The 14,475-nt window shown below is 40.6% G+C and overlaps 1 protein-coding gene across 13 annotated transcripts in view; it reads left to right on the top strand.

The window, feature by feature from the left end:
• ATPAF1 (ATP synthase mitochondrial F1 complex assembly factor 1) overlaps window positions 1-14,475 on the top strand; it is a 49,356-nt gene that overhangs the window by 19,968 nt on the left and 14,913 nt on the right. For 8 of the 13 annotated variants that reach the window (XR_010578703.2, XR_010578705.2, XR_012420547.1 and 5 more), the window contains exons 7-9: window positions 1,906-2,001; window positions 3,864-3,971; window positions 11,107-11,180. Coding sequence is in view for 6 of the 13 variants with exons in the window: in XM_074007640.1 (XP_073863741.1) it covers window positions 1,906-2,001; window positions 3,864-3,971; window positions 11,107-11,180 (278 nt within the window). In the remaining 7 variants the exon portion in view is untranslated. Of the gene's footprint in view, window positions 1-1,905; window positions 2,002-3,863; window positions 3,972-8,468; window positions 10,829-11,106; window positions 14,372-14,475 lie in introns of those variants that run through there. The other 5 variants (XR_012420553.1, XR_012420554.1, XM_065523217.1 and 2 more) reach the window with 4 other exon arrangements.

Below are 14,475 nucleotides of genomic sequence, written 5' to 3' on the forward strand. Positions count from 1 at the left end.
ACAGGGAAGTATGAACTACAAAGGGCAAAGAAAACTTGGAAGTAATAACTATGTTCATTATGTTGATTTTGATTATGGTTTCACAATACACATATGTCAAATTCATCAAATGTATACTTTAAATATGTGCAATTTGTTGTATTTCAAGTGTACCTCAATAAAGCTCTAAAAAAGTATTTTCCCTAGCAAGGGATCATCTGTCAGGTAGGCACTAAGTTTATCTCATCTAATAATAAAAATTGGAGCCTGAGTGGTTGGCAATAAGAAGATAATTTGTGACTAATGTGTATTGGGCTGCTTTCTACTTTTGTTTTGTTCTGGCACCATTCTTTTCTCTGCTACTCATCCCCAATTCTAAACATCTTGAGCGTAAAACTTATTTTTCGGTGTTTAGTCTGGAGCCATGCTCCAATATCAACCTCACCTAATAGAATGTGAAGTAATTACAGCAATTGGAACAAGAGCTAATTCAGCAGCATTAGAAAGTTTGGAAATTGAAACACCCATCAAAAGAAGGATAAATAGTGATAAATTTCTACAGTAGAATTCCATACAACAGTGAGATATTTATGAATTAAGAGTTATAGATATCAACATGGATAAATCTCAGAAGCATAATGTGAAGTAAAAAAGTTACAAAAGGATACATACACTTTGATAAGATTTAAGTTTTTAAACATATAAACTACTACTTTAAAAAAAAATGTCTAAAGACAGGGTCTCACTATGTTGCCCAGGCTGGTCTCAAACTCTTGGGCTCAAGCGGTCCTCCTGCCTCAGCCTGCCGAGTAGCTGGGACAACAGGCGCATGCCACCACACCCGGCAATCTTTTTATTTTTTTGTAGAGACGGGGTCTCACTATATTGCCCAGGTTGGCCTCAAACTCCTGAGCTCAAGTGATCCTCCCACCTTGGCCTTCGAAAGTGCTGGAATTATAGGTGTGAGCCACCATGCCCAGCCTGTAAACTACTACTTCTTACTTACAGTTATGTACATATACATTTAAAGTATTAAAATATGAAAAAGAAGGATAGACACCAAATGCAGGATAGATGTTAACTCGGATGGGATTAGAGGGAATGCAGAGGGAACCTCAGTTGTATTTCTGATGCTGTCTTAGGTGGATTGATAAGTACATGAGTGTTTATTGCCTCATATGAATTTCTTAATTTTAAAAAAATGTTTTAGGCTGGGAGCAAGTGGCTCACGCCTATAATCCCATCACTTTGAGAGGCCGAGGGAGGCGGATTGCTTGCGCCCAGGAGTTCAAGACCAGCTTAGGCAACATGGCAAAACCCCATCTCTACCCAAAAAAAAAAAAAAAAAAAAGTAGTCAGGCTTAGTGGTGCACACCTGTAGTTCCAGCTACTTGGGAGGCTGAGTGGGAAGATCACCTGAGCCCAGCAGGTCAAGACTGCAATGAGCTATGATCATGCCTGCACTGCAGCCTGGACAACAGAGCAAGAACCTGTCTCAAAAAAATTTAAGGCCGGGCGCGGTGGCTCAAGCCTATAATCCCAGCACTTTGGGAGGCCGAGACGGGTGGATCACGAGGTCAGGAGATCGAGACCATCCTGGCTAACACGGTGAAACCCCATCTCTACTAAAAAATACAAAAAACTAGCCGGGCGAGGTGGCGGGCGCCTGTAGTCCCAGCTACTCGGGAGGCTGAGGCAGGAGAATGGCGTGAACCCGGGAGGCGGAGCTTGCAGTGAGCTGAGATCCGGCCACTGCACTCCAGCCTGGGCGACAGAGTGAGACTCCGTCTCAAAAAAAAAAAAAAAAAAATTTAAAAATGTTTTAAAAACTAAATATGGAGGAAATGGAATGAATGTTATAGGTGGTTGGATATAGAGCAAATGATTTCATTTATTCATCCGTCTCCTTGTATATCTGTTTTTCAGTTTCTGTGTGCTCTGCCAAGAAGGGAAGGTTATGAGTTCTTTGTAGGACAATGGACAGGTACTGAACTCCACTTCACTGCACTTATAAATATTCAGGTAGGTGGCTTGTGCCCTTCCTCTAGAGGAAAGAGGACTATCCCTTGGTGGGACTAGAAACCCTTGCTGAGGCTCAAGGACACAGAATATCTACTTACTCCAAGCATGTATTATTGTGGCACACTTGAATTGTCATACTTTTTGTGGTGGACTAGTTTTCTAGGCCCTCCTCAATACCTGGAAATTGGAAAAGACTCCAAAACACCTTCTCTGACTACTTCTGGTTCTCTTTTGTCTCTTCCCCAGACCTCTAGTTGCACATACTGCATGTGCCTCATTTAACAAACATGCCTGAGTTATGATGGTTATATTTTCAACCCAAGCTAGAAGCCCCTTGAGGAAAGCTCCAAGTCTTAAATGTGTTTTATTAACTAAGTCAACACCTTCCAACATGCTAAGTGAATAGTTTCTGTTTAATAAATGTTATTTTGTTTGCTTTCTTCCTTTTTTCTTTGTTTTATTTCCAACAAAACAATATTAACTTTAATTATATTTAAATGTTAGATTCAAAACATTTAAAACTTTTAAAATAAAAGTCAATATTTTAAATCATAACTAGGATTGGCATTCTATATTTGGAGGCCAAATGTGGCAAAAAACAAGCATGAGTTATATTTGCTTTGAAGTTGGGGTAAAGAATGCAAAAATGAAGGAGCAGCTTTTTACTTTGCTATTTTGTAATACATCTAACAACCTTTTATTGAGCACATACTTTAATAACCGACATTTGATGTACTTACTATGTGCCACATGTTTTATATACATTATGTCCTTTAATCCTCACAAATACGCCATGAGATACTTACTGTTATTATTTGTAATTACAAAGAAGAAAGTGGCCTCAGAGAAGTTAGTTCACACTGTCTAATAAGTGATAGAGCCAGGTTTGAGCCCAGGTTATGAGACTACAAACTCTGTGAACTTAATCATTATGCGACTGTGTTGGGAACTGTGCTGAGACTTGGAGATCTATGAGACAAGGTTCCTGCCTTCATGGAGCTAATATTCAGGTATAGGAGAAAGAGCCAGAAACATAATTACAATAAAAGTGATTAATACAATATTAGGATGACGACCAAAATGATCAGTGTAACATTAGAAGTATGTTCAAGAAAAATGAGATGCTGAACTATTACAAGTACCCTAGTGATAGTTAGATATTTATAATTAAAAAGACTCGCTGAAATTTTAGAGATAAAGTCCAGGAATCTTCTTTTGAATGTAATTGTTTCCTCCTGTGCTATACAGGGGCTTTAGCTTTGAACCCATCCTCTCTACCTAGTCTAGACTTGAGATTTAATAACCACTACTGCCCTGATCATTCTTCATAAAATTATGGTGTTTCCATCCTTCTCCCCTTCACCCCCCAACCCAGATTATATTTTAGAACTGCACATTACAAATCTGGCTCATGTGCAAACTCTCCAGCTACTGCTACAGCTTAAAAGAGCTCAGTCTTCAGAGCCAGCCAAGGGAGTAGATTTCAGCTGTGAAATGCACTAGTCCATAAAAGTGGCAATTACACAAGCACATTGCTTTCTTTAGAACTTGATTTGGTAGCTGCTTGTGCCATTTTGTTTTTAAATGTATGGTCACAATGACAGATTCACTGCCTACTGTAAACATTTTCTGGGAAAAAAGCCAAAGCTTTTCCAGTTGAAGACACAAATAACACTGTGCAAACTGTCAGTTTCACTGTGCCTTTGCAGGCTGACCTTACCGCCACATACCAGTCCTCCAACTCACTAGCCACCCAAGGGGCTGTTAAGAGCCAGAATTTCCTCTAGACTGTCTATTGCTTTGAAATTGCAGTTTGTTGTGAGGGTACCTTATTGTGCCTTGATAAGTGTTCCACCTTGCAGACCCGAGGGGAAGCTGCAGCCAGTCAGCTGATTTTATATCACTATCCTGAACTTAAGGAAGAAAAGGGCATAGTGCTGATGACTGCAGAAATGGATTCCACATTTCTGGTAAGAATTAATTTGTAAAACTCTTTGGATTTACCTCGTGGCACTGAAGGTATTACTATTCTGCCAAAGCTGGTGAGAGAGAATTTCAGAGAGCTACATATACATTGTTTCTTACTTATTTTAAAGTTGACAGTAAAGTTGTCTTGCTCAAGATCTTCCAATCTGAAGTTAGTACAGATCCTCAATCATTTATTCACAATTCTGAAACCCATGGGCTCTGAGAACAAAATGTTTTTGTTCTCATTTGATCACAAAATGTTTTTGTTCTCATCTGATCACAAAACTTGAACTCATTTGGTAACTGAATCTTTAAACTGATGTGAAACTACTTATATAACTAATCCCACTTGGTGTGGTGTATTATGCATTTTACTAGGGAAATATTAATGTGTTTGAATATGGGGAGTCACATAATATACAGTTATACAGTATCTATACCTATTATCTTTCTAAAATTCAATAATTCTGAATCTAAGACACATCAGGCCCTAAAGGTTTCAGATAAGGGATTGTAGACAAGTAAATTACGGCTTCTTAATTATAGGGAAGAGTTGTATGGAAGCCTGGGATAGCTCTCAATATTTTATCTTCCTTCATACTGTTCATTTGTACAACATTCATCATTTATAGGGTTTTTCTTTCCTCCTTTTCCCATTCCTAGATGAGAATCACTGAGATAGAGCATTGACCATATGCTCATAGCTGATGGTGCCCATTGTGTTCTCTCTGCACATCCAGGTGCCAGGAGCAGTGTTGTGATTACTGTATATTGTTTATCTAGTCCTTGCTCATTTCAGCCACATTTATCTGGCAGAGGTTAAGTTCAGAATGTCCCCAAACAGTGGACACTTTCCCCTAACAGTCTTCATTACAGCACCCACTTATTTTTTCTCTTTCTCTTACCAGCTGCATAGGGAGAAAGAAGTGATATCACTCAGCTGATATCTCACAGTAGCAGTGACCCACAAAACTAGGACACAATGAGGCTTCTACTTCCCTGTTATTCTTGAAGCTATTCAGTTCCATCTCTCCCATTCTTCCTTCCATGTTAATCCTTCCATTCATCACATTCAACTGAAAGTTAGCCACAATTCTGCCTGAGAATATGGAATTGCCATTAACTGAGATAGGTAAGATTGCAGGAGGAATAGGCTTGACAGGAAAATCAGGAGCTCACTTTTGGATGTGTTAAATCTGAGATGCCTATTAGTACCCAAGTAGTAGACAATTAGATATATGAGCCTGGACTTCATGGGAGAGGTCCAGGCTGGAGATGTAAATATGGGAGTTGTCAGCATACAGATTGTACTTAAAACCATGGGACTGAATGAAATCAACCAAGGATGTAAGTAAAAATAGAGAAGAGAAGAGATCTAAGAACTGAGAGAAGGGTCTCCATCCCTGGAGAGATGAAGAAGCATCAGCAAAGATTAAGAAGGAATGGCCGTGAGGTAGAAGGAAAATTAAGATGGTAGAATGCCCTGGAAGATAAAAGTGAATGTTTCAAGGAATAGGGACTGCTCAACTCACCAAATCTCCCTTGTTTATTAGGGCAAATGAGATGAGGACTGAGAATTTACTGATTTCACAAACACGGAAGTCACTGGGGGCCTTATAAGAGCAGTTTCATAAAAGTGTGATTGGAGTAGATTTAAGAGAAGATAGAAAGACAAACTGAAGAATCAGCATAGAAACTCAAGGGGCATTTCTATAAAGGGAAGGAGAGAATGGGGTATTAGCTGGAGGTGGAGAAGTGCACCCAAGAGTATCTTTTGTTTCAAATATGAGAAAGATAACATATTTGTATGCTGATGGGAAAGGTCCAGTTGAGGCTGGGCACAGTGGCTCATGCTTGTAATCCCAGCATTTTGAGAGGCCAAGGTGGGTGGATCACTTGAGCTCAGGAGTTTGAGACCAGTCTGGCCAACATGATGAAGCCCTGTGTCTACAAAAAATACAAAAATGAGCCAGGCATGGTGGCATGCACTTGTAATCTCAGCTGCTCGGAAGGCTGAAGTAGTAGGATCATTTACGCCCCAGCAGGAAAGGTTGCAGTGAGCCGAGATTGCACCATTGCACTCCAGCCTGAGCGACAGACCCAGACCCTGTCTCAAAAAAAAAAAAAAGACAGATCCAGTAGAGAGGGAAATGTTGATGATACAGGAGAAAGCAGGGAGAAGTGATATTTTTGAGTGGGCAAGTCTGGTAATGAGGGGTTGATATTTACCAGGAATAAGATAGCAGGAGAGAAGCCAGAGTGTAAGGACACTGTACAATTAGATGGATAGAGGTAGTGGTATGAGTTTCCTGCAGATTGCTCAGTGAGAAGAAAGAAAAGTTATCAGTTGAAAGCAAGGTTGGAAAAGTGTTGGACATTTGAGTCAAAAAAAGGAAGTACAAAATTGTTGTCTAGGACAAGCGTCAGCAAACTATACAGCCTATGGGCCAAATCCAGCCCACTGCTTGTTGTTATAACGCCCACGAGTTAAGAGTGTTTTCTGCCTCTTTAAATGATTAGGGGGAAAACCTTTTTTTTTTTTTTTTTTTGACCAGGCTGGAGTGCAGTGGCACAATCTCGGCTCACTGCAACCTCCACCTCCCAGGCTCAAGCAGTTTTCCTGCCTCAGCCTCCTGAGTAGCTGAGATTACAGGCGTGTGCCACCACGCCCGGCTAATTTTTGTATTTTTAGTAGAGACAGGGTTTCACCATGTTGGCCAAGCTGGTCTCGAACTCCTGACCTCAGGTAATCCACCCACCTCAGCCTTCAGAAGTGCTGGGATTACAGGCGTAAGCCACCACGCCGGGCCAAAATCTCTTTATTCTTAAAGAAATACAGAAATTGTTTAATAATAAAAGCTATTATTAAAGAAAAATAGTATTTCAAGTTTTATTAGAACACAGCCATGTTCATTTATTTACGTATTATCTATGGTCTGAAGGAAGTTAAAGGTGAATGCAAAGAAATGATTATTGACCATGGAATGGAAGCTGGATAATGAGGAAAGTGAAAATATAAGGGAGGTTAGAGACAGTAAGAATTATGAGTCCTAATGGGTTGTGGCAGTTGGAAGTGAGCTGGAAAGATAGGACATAATTTGACCATGCGAGTGAGTGACAATATAGAGATTGTACTATATTTTTTGGTCTTCGGCAGAGCACAGCATCTAATCATATTAAAAGTGGATCCTAGAGGTCAGAGGAGGCCCATTCTGCTGTTTGCCATTTTTACCACCTCACTCTGGTGGTCTCAAACTGCTGCAATTGTTAAAATTTGCTTCCTGGCCTTTTAACATTTGACAGCATATAAGACAATACATATTTGCCTTGTATAAATCAGCTTGACTGTGAGGTTCCAATGTAGTATAGAACTAGACATGTTAGAACTTGTTGTACATGACTTAGAGAAACTTAGAAGTATAACATGAATATATGATCCCCTGTATACTCACACATGAACTGTGCACTTTAGGCATAGTATTTCCAACTGTGGTAAAGCGTTAATGTCAAATGAATCGACATACATGGAGACTAGAGATTTCTTCCAAACTAACTAACTTTAATGCTAAAAACTAATGGAATATTTAAAAATCTAGCTTTATTTGCCTCCACATCTATGTCAATGGATGATTTCATTGAAATGCAGTAAGTGCTAGGATAGACATGCAGAAGGTTCTAGGGATAGAGAGTGGGGCAGTATCCCTGGGCCAAAGGGAGTAATATTTCCTGAGGATGACACCGGACTGAACCTTCAAATAGCAGGAGTTTAGCCTGATAAAGAAGGAGAGAAATGTTTCAGACAGAGGGAATAGCAAAAGGAAACACTAAGAGACATAAAATGACTTGGAGTATTGTAAAGAGTTTGGTATCACTTGTGTGTGTATGTATGTGTCTGTATATAAGGTTTGGTGGTTTGCGTTTAGAGATTTGGCTTTACCCTGAGGGCATGAAAAGAGTCATTAAAGGGTTTGAACAGAAAAGAACCCATAAAGAGTTGGATTTTAAGACCTAGCCTATTAATTATTAACCTTAATTATTTGCTTCCTAAACATTCTGTAGTTCAAGTCTAGTCAGTATGATAATTTAGAAGTCAGTTGCAATAGTCTGCACAAGAAGTGGTGAAAACTTGAACTACAGCAGTGGTAGTAGAGACGGAGGAAAGAGAATGACCCCAGGAATATGTAGGGAATAAAATAGGCAGGACTTGGTGTGTTGATTGTAGATTTGAAAATTGAAAGGGAGGAATCAAGTTTGTTAAAATACCTCTTTATTGAGCAGCACAGGGAGTTAGTATATTTATCTTATTGGGTCTTGGAAAAGGAGGAGACTGTTGCTTCATGTTGAGAGCCAAGAGAATAAAAGGCAGGGGGAGAATAAGGGCTGGTGGGGGTTGCCTTTCTATAACCCTCCATGAGAGATAGACATCTCTCCCTGTGTCTTACTTTCCTACTCACTGTACTAGTGGTCTTCAAACTTCTTTTTTTTTTTCTTTCATCCAGGCTGGAGTGCAGTGGCTAGATCTCAGCTCACTGCAAGCTCTGCCTCCTGGGTTCCTGCTGCCTCAGCCTCCCGAGTAGCTGGGACTACAGGTGCCCACCACCACGCCCGGCTAATTTTGTTTCTGTATTTTTCATAGAGACAGGGTTTCACCATGTTAGCCAAGATGGTCTCAATCTCCTGACCTCGTGATCCGCCTGCCTTGGCCTCCCAAAGTGCTGGGATTATAGGCGTGAGCCACCACGCTCAGCCCAAACTTCTTTTTAAAGTAGTAGGAAGACCCCTTTATCCAAACAAAATCTTACTATGTAAAACCCCAGGATATGACAGCTAAAACAGAGGTGAAGGGACCTGAGGCACTTCCACAGAGCCCCAAGGACTCTACAGAATAGTTTGAACACCAGTGTTCTAGGTGAACACAGCTGAACTTACTCCTGCCTTCACCACCCCAAGCTTCAGATAAAAGTTGATGTCAGAGGCCCTGTAGCCCAGGGACTGAGAGAGTGGTGGTATCCTCAGATTATAGCAGTGCACTTGCTTTAGAAATGATTTGCTCTTGAGGCATGTGTGAATTTAAGAAAGGTAAAATAGATGAAGTATTTATTGGCCTTAATCAATCTTAATTATCTTGCCGTACCAGAAACAGCAGGATGAATTGGGGGGAATACCAACCAGGGAGTCTAGAGGTCTAGTCCTGGCTGTGACCTTGGCTGGCCACTTGACCTTGAGCCCATCCCTGAACTTCATCTGCCTTGGTTTCCTAGCCTATTAAATGAGAACTGGGTGATCTCTGAGGTCCCTTCTAGCTCTAAAATTCTATTAATTTGAAGTAGCCAGCTTTTTGGGAAAAGATTTTTGATTGAAGATGCAGTCTCAGAGATTAGTGCCTGCTCATGAGAAATGTCCTGAAAGTCCCACAGAGGGAACAGAGGTGGAGCACAGCCTATTTTATTTATAAACCCGTCTTCATCATTCTCTAGCTAGACATAGCATACTTTTGGCAGTAAGTTTTTAGTGGGGATTTTCCATGACCTTTTGAGGTTTAATTTTGGCCATATGAACACGGTGATAATGGACAAGTACCTCTGGCCAACTAGAACTGCAGAATGTATAGCAAAAGTAGGAGATGTCTGAGGTGACTCATTTGCAAAGTTTGAGAGTGTAGCCTATGTTCTAACCCCCATCTCTGTCATTTTTTAATTTTTATTTTTATTTAATTTTGTTTTAGAGATAGAGTCTTGCTCTGTTACCCAGGCTAGAGTGTACTGGCATGACCATAGCTCAGTGCGGCCTCCAACTCCTGGGCTCAAGCGATCTTCCTGCCTCAGCCTCCCGAGTAGCTAGGACTACAGGCTCGTGCCACCACATCTGGCTAATTTCTCTGCCTCTGTCATGTAGAGTGGCCTGCTCACCATTTCTCTGCTACTGAGCTTTAAAGAAGGTGGCCCATTCTCTTCCCTGAGCCTTTGCTGATGTATTAGTTATAAATGGCTGCATAACAAATTACTACAAAACCTAGTGGCTTAAAACAAGAAACATTTATTACCTCACAGTTTCTAGAGTAGCAGCTTAGCTGAGTGGTTCTGGCTCAGAGTCTCACAAGGTTGCTGTCAAGATGTTATCTAGGGGTACAGTCATCTGAAGGCTGATTGGGCTTGAGCATCCACATCCAGCCCCACTCATATGGCTCTTGGCAGAGGCCTCATGTTTTCATCATGTTTCTCCATAGGGCTGCCTGAGTGTCCTCACTACATGGCAACTGACTTTTCCCAGAGCAAGAAAATTAGCAAGAGAGAAGTTACAACCTTTATGGCTTGATAGCAGAAATCATTGTCCATCATTTTTCATTTTTTCAAAGTCCTTTCTTTTTTTTTTTAAGAGAGAGGGACTCACTACATTACCCAGACAGGCTCAAGCAATCCTCCTACCTCAGCCTCCTAAGTAGCTTGGACTACAGGCTCACACCAATGCCCCCAACCATTTTGTCATAGTCTACTTGTTAGAGGGAAGTCATTGAGTATAGCCCTCACTCAAGGAAAGGGAAATTAGGCTCCATCAAAGGGAGGAGTATCATAAAATTTGTGGGCAAATTTTAAAACCATCACAGCTGGCTCTGGGAGTACTTTTCTGACCAAGGTAGTATCATAACAGGTTTTATTCAAGTGTATATCTGGTTAGTCAAGAACTCAGTTCTCACTCACAAACTGGTCCTTAGAGCTGGGTAACTATTGCTCTCTATTTCCCCCTTGAGATATATTTAACAGTTATTAAGGAACTGGATGAAGAGAAATAATGTGAACATGCACATTAATTTATTCAGTAAACATTTACCAGATGTCACTCTGCAGAGATATAAAACAAACCAGTCTATGTCTTTGAGGAATTTGTACTAGGGAAAATAGACAAAAAAAGAAGAGGAAAAATACAATACAGTGTGATAAATACTATGATAGTGGTAAGCACAGGATGATTTGGTACACAGAGAAGGGGCACCTAGCCAAGACTAGGGACGTCAAGAAGTTAGGGAAACTTTCTGGAAGTGGTGACTCCTGGGCGAGGGCCCCCACCCACCACACAACTCAGACAAGAGCTTTGTGACCCTGTGCAAGAAAAGACCTCATTATTCTTTTTACCTTACAGAATGTTGCTGAGGCACAGTGCATTGCCAACCAAGTTCAGCTCTTCTATGCTACTGATCGGAAAGAGACCTACGGGTTAGTGGAGACCTTTAACCTCAGACCAAATGAGTTCAAATATATGTCTGTCATCGCTGAATTGGAGCAAAGCGGGCTTGGAGCAGAACTGAAATGTTCCCAGAACCAAAATAAGACTTAGAACTGTACAGGTTGGCCCTTCACCTAGTAGACTCAGCCCTGGATAGTCTAGAGCCCACCCCCTCCTCAGGAACTCAAGAGCTCAGCATTTATAATGAGCAATTGGTAATGAGTTGCCCTGTGTGCTTATCGCAAGCAGTCATGGAGATGAGCCCTATTAATTGATGTTCAGGAACGAAGGTACCTAAACATTCTGATAATTATCTCAGCATACTTGAGGTTTCCTTTATTAAGTGTTCGAGGTTATAACAAGAGACAGACAAGGACCTATAAGACAGTTGACTTGGTTTTGCACAGTGTAACAGCGCAGTTGCATTCTGGCCACTTTGACCTCATAGCTCCTAAATGATGAGTTTGTCATTTTTATGAACTCATGACAGGATAATAAGGTTGAAGACCTGCTGTAGTTAGATAGGGGCTTTAATGCTTCCCATGCACCGGTCATCTGGACAAAAGCATAAGCCAAACATCCTGTTTAAACTGTAGAATAACCAGATAGTCCCATCAGGATAAAGACTTCATCTAGATGATGCCCCTCAGAGATGCCTTTAGTGTAGCTGGCTTGGGGTATCAGCATATTTGAGGTATAGTTAGATAAACGGTACAGGGTCTGCATACTGTTAAACCATAGTTTGTGGCACCCGCTTCTCTAACTCCACCTGTTAGAAGCTATGTGTTTGAAGGAATAAATCAGTGCAGTGTAAATAAAATGCTTTTGTAAGGAGAAGATTAATCCAGGTTTGCATGATTTTTTTAAAAACAACTCTAAACATGATACAAAAAAGTGGGTGAAAGTAAATGTTCCCAGAATGGATGTGGGGAAAATATAGCAATAATTTTTTTTTTAAAGTTTGGCTTACAATGTTTGTTATACAAAATAATGAAATCTAAGTTATGTACTGTCTGTAGTATCAGGGCTATGGGCTGATTTTATCAAAACTCATCTTGGGACTGAACAATTGCTTGGAATACCAGAAATAAGAAAGTTGTTCTCCAGAGCTGGAAACCCATCTTTTGTTTGTAATGTCACTGTTGTGGCTCCAAGCTCAGTGATAGGAAAGGACGGTGGTTACACACCAGCCTTCTGAACCCAAGGCCCCCAGTATTGTTGTCAGCTGCCTTTACTGTGGCATTTCTTTCTCTTTCTTTGTTTCCTGAGATGAAGTCTCACTCTGTCTTGCCCAGGCTGGAGTACAGTGGCACAATCTCAGCTCGCTGCAACCTCTACCTCCCTGGTTCTAGCAATTCTCCTGCCTCAGCCTCCTGGGGAGCTAGGATTACAGGCGCATGCCACCATACCTGGCTTATTTTTGTATTGTTGTAGAGACAGGGTTTCACTATGTTGGCCAGGCTGGTCTCGAACTCCTGGCCTCAAGTGATCCACCACCTTGCTCTCCCAAAGTGCTGGGATTACAGGTGTGAGCCACCGTGCCTGGCCTGACATTTTTTTATTGATCTAACGTGCTCCACTCTGCTGTTCCTGCCTAAGATCTGGTTGTATGACACTGAATGTGATGAGTGGGAATTTAAGCAGTATTTGCAGCTTGTGTCTGTGTGTTTTCTTCCTTCCAGAAGAATTTTTATAGGTGGAGCCTGTCCCTAAGCTCTTAAAATAGGATAGACCTCCCACTGTTCTCTGAGCTGTGTCTATTTTGTTGCACCTTTGAGTCTCTGTATTGAGAGAGACAGTATTTTTTTTAAACTGGGGAAGCTGCTATCCTTTCACTATTTCTCTAAAGGTTGAGCTGTTAACTAATGCAAATTCTGGACCTGCTTCTGGTCCTGGCAGTTTATCTTTTGAGAAACTTGAGTCTTATCTGCCCTGCCATTTTCATTAAATGCCTTCTGACCTTCTGAATGTTTTGGGTCCCAAGAATTTTTGACATCAGATGGGGTCATTTTTATGGGTATCCAGTTATGTTTGCCTGTCTTTCCAGATGGACCCAGTTATTAGCCATATATAATACATTGTTACACCTCCACCAGCGGGTGAGGAAATGATGGAAAAAGGAGTAAGAAATGGCTACTCGTTTTAATCATTCCTCCTGGATTTGCCCTCAGTCCCTAACTGCCAAGTAGGATGTGTCCATGGATAATTATGTTGGCCTGACTAAAGTACCATGTAGCTGTTCTTTATATTTATTTACATAGAAAGATCTAGCAAAGAACTCAAAGAAAATTGTACCATTTAATCAATAAATTTGTCCCCTGGTGCTAGCATGGTGTTATAGAAAGTGGACAGGCTTTAGAGTTAAGTGAATCTGGGTTCATATGTTAGTGTTGTTATTCATTAGCTCTCTACTGTTGAACAAATTGCTTAAACTATCTAATTCGGGGGGGGTTCCATCTAAAATAGGGATAATAATATCTACCTCATAGATATTATTCTCATAGGATTATTGTGAGAAATAAACTGACTTCACTACAGTAGAAAATAGCAACTACCATCCTTTTCTCTACTTCCCCTGTCCCTCATTAAAGACTAACACAAGTTAGCATTTCAGATGTGTAGATCATTCTTTATTCCAGTTAAAAGAACAAACTTTATCTCATCAGTTCTGAAACTTTAAGATGCAGTAGCATCACCTAGAATGCTTTTAAAATGCAGATTCTCAGGCATCAACCGTACACCCGCCACCACACACACACACACACACACACACACACACACACACACACACAAAATCAAGAATCTGTGCAGAAGGCACTGGGAGTCTACTTGTTAATATGTGCTCCAGATGATTCTGATGTAGGTAATTAGCCAGCCACACTTTGAGAACCATTGCCTTATTTATTCTTTACAAAAATGTACATTGTCAGGTCTTTCTTTCCTGTGGATGCTAATTATAGGATATTTAGGTTCCTCTGTTCTTTGTCTCCCATAGTGGCCCCCTTTGCAAACTCCAAATACATTATATTTATTTATTCTTGTGTCTTTTTTCCCCCACTAGACTGTGAGCTCCTTGAGGGCCAGGATTTATCTCTGTTCCCAGTGCCAAGGACATGGCCTGGACCATAGAAGATACTCAGTTTTTTGTTGAATAAATAGGTAATACGGATTTCAACCAAAACATTGTCTTGTGTATGTACCTACATGTAAATACTCTAGATTTAAAAGAATCTCTTAATACACATAGATCGAGAATTTGTTGAGTAGGAATATTTGTAAACCAAG

The sequence above is a fragment of the Macaca fascicularis genome, chromosome 1 (genome assembly GCF_037993035.2).
Source record: "Macaca fascicularis isolate 582-1 chromosome 1, T2T-MFA8v1.1".
In the NCBI taxonomy this organism is placed as follows: domain Eukaryota; kingdom Metazoa; phylum Chordata; class Mammalia; order Primates; family Cercopithecidae; genus Macaca; species Macaca fascicularis.